The sequence below is a fragment of the Crocodylus porosus genome, unplaced genomic scaffold (assembly GCF_001723895.1).
Source record: "Crocodylus porosus isolate Cpor-Errol unplaced genomic scaffold, CroPor_comp1, whole genome shotgun sequence".
In the NCBI taxonomy this organism is placed as follows: domain Eukaryota; kingdom Metazoa; phylum Chordata; order Crocodylia; family Crocodylidae; genus Crocodylus; species Crocodylus porosus.
The window spans coordinates 11511558-11514094 of record NW_017728913.1 but is presented as its reverse complement, the minus strand read 5'-3'; the positions used below and the strand labels follow the sequence as shown (position 1 = coordinate 11514094).

The 2537-nt window shown below is 51.4% G+C and overlaps 1 protein-coding gene across 1 annotated transcript in view; it reads right to left on the bottom strand.

Annotated features, from left to right (window-relative positions):
• MND1 (meiotic nuclear divisions 1) overlaps positions 1-215 on the bottom strand; it is a 67597-nt gene extending 67382 nt beyond the window's left edge. Inside the window, exon 1 of the mRNA XM_019534495.1 lies at positions 64-215. Within this exon, the coding sequence (XP_019390040.1) occupies positions 64-66 (3 nt within the window). The 5' untranslated portion in view covers positions 67-215. The remainder of the gene's footprint in view (positions 1-63) is intronic.
• Positions 216-2537: the final 2322 nt, after the last annotated feature.

Here is a 2537-nt window from a genome sequence, read left to right as displayed (position 1 = left end):
GTGCCGGACGAAGCCGGGGGGAAGGGAAGGGAACGAAGGGATCCCGCCCCGCCCTACCCTTACCATGCCGCCTCCTTCCCGCGGGGCCGGGCCGGGCCGGACTTTGATTTCGGCGCCTCCGGGAGGCGAAAGGTCACGGGGAGGCGGCGGCCTGCAGCGCCGCCTGGCGGCCCCCGCGCGCCGCGGCGGCGGCCTGAAGGTGTCGGGGCCCCGCGGGTGGCAGGCGGGCTGGCCCTGGCCGGGCGGATCGAGCCCTGCGTCCACAGGTGGGGCCTGAGGCAGGGCTGTGCGTGTAGCTCTGGTCGCGGCTCAGCGAAGCAGCCGGCCCGGTCGGTGGAGTGGGCTGCGGCCTAGGAAAGCGCGGGCCTGCTCCTTAAGGCAGAGCTTTTCCTTTGCAGCACCGTGGGGTGTCTTGAGATCCCGGGTGCTACAGGGGGTGCGCACAGGAGTCAGGAGTGAAACCCAGAGGTTTCAAAGAAGAAGGCAGAGCGTTTAAAGGCTTCTGCCTGGCTGTGGGCTGGCTGCAGAAGATCAGCTCTTTATTTCTTTTCGGTAGTCCAAAACAGGTGTGAAACAAGTTGGGATTCTCTCAGAGGGGCCTCAAGGCTAGAAAGGTTGAGGATGGCTCTGCCCTGTCCTCCGGGGCACTCCTTTTTGATGAGGCTGAGGAGCACAAGATAAGATGCTGAGAGCCCATGCAAAGGTCACAGATAGGTAAAGGGCAGAGGAAAAAGGTTGCTGAAAGGGAGAAGGGCTTGGCCTGGGTGCTCGGCTTGTCCCAGGTCTTAGGGTTACAGAAAACTAAACCACATTAACTTACCTCCCTTTCAATAAAGGTCAGCTATTGCGCTTTAGCTTTCACATCCTGGAGGACTTTTCACAGTTACCGCAGACCACCTTAGGTCAACTTCCCTCACCTTACCTGGCACCCGCATCCCCATACCCACCCACATCTTCAGGTGGCTTGGACTTCGTTCACACCTTGGGACAACAGTTTGCAAAAGCAGAAAGTCTGACTACGCCTGCAAAGACTGACACACATGCTTAACTTTGTGACCTGTAAGTAGGTCCTTGCAGTTAAGGGGAGCTGCCCAGGATTAAGTGTGTAATTAAGCACCTGTCTGCAGGATCAGAGCTATTTTTTACTCTCTTTTTTTCAACCAGCTGTAGTTGCCAAAAATAAGACATGGGGGAAGGGAGTAGGAGAATTTAAGAGTTTCGATTTCCTGTCATAACCCCTCAGCTTAATTCCTTCCTTCCTTTTTAGCAATTTGCTAAGCATTTGTTAACATTTCTAAACTTAATTTAAAATATACCTATTAGGATTATCAGAATTATCACAAGAATTGAAGAAAAAAGCTCATGTAAGCTATACTAATTATTTTTCTAATTTTCAAAGCCAACCGGAACAAAAAAGGACTTTCAGTAAATAGTATGCAGTTGTTCTACACTAAAAGAAACAAATTTAAATCCAAAATTCGCTCCACCCCCCCTCCCAAAGTCCTAATGCTAATTTAATTCCACTATAATGAATTATGCCAATACATGAAACGTAGGTCATAGAATGGAGTCATGGCTCATGACTCTACTGGGCAGTCTAAATGTGACTCCATATGAAAGAGACTTAGTGGGCTCTGGGGACAGATGAATGGCTCTGGGACCTGCCCTTGAAAGTTTAGTGGTGGCCATCATGGAGGACATTACGGTTTTCTGCTACTCTGTCCTTTGTCCTCTATTGATACAAAACCCAATGCCTTTATGTCCTCTATTTTCTCTCTTCAAGAGAAAAATAGAAGACATAATGGTATCCGGTTTCATATCAATAGAGGACAAAGGGCAACTGGACTGTCCTCTATGATGTCCATCCTAAGTGTCCTACAGCTTTGAATCATTTCAGGATTTTGGTTTATAGTTACAAAGTTTGGCAACCCCTATTAGAGAACATATGAATGCTCAAGAAATTAATCCAGCATGCTATAAAGCTTCTTGCACATCTTCTTGTGCATGTCACTTTATCCCATCATTGCAGCTTGACCGTATGAGAAGTATCATAAGCCTTTCTGAGGCCTTTCTCATGCTCCTAGGGAAGGGCTTGGCAAAGTTTTTCACCTGCAACCTCAACTTGCAAGATGTTAGCGTGCCAGGGGCAGATGGCAGGGGAGCCACGAGGGGCCTGATCCTTGTGGCAGCACAGCCCTGGCCCCTTCCCCACCACCTACCCTCAGATGTGCATACCTGCCACTGAGCCCAGGCTGCTTGCAGCACGTGGCAGGAAAGGTGCAAGCAGCTGCACTGGGGTCCGTGGATCCCTGGCCCGGCTTGTTGCTGGTGGTGGCTGCACGCATGCCTCGAGGTGGGCAGCAGGGGAGGGGCCAGAGCTGTGCTGCCACAACAAGGATCAGGGCCTTCCAGCTCCCCCACAGTCGCCCCAAGGCATGCATGACAAGCAAAATGCCTTTACATGTCACACTCTGGCACACATGCCAGGGGGTGCTTACCCCTGTCCTAAATGGGTTCCCTTTCTGGTAGCACAGAAC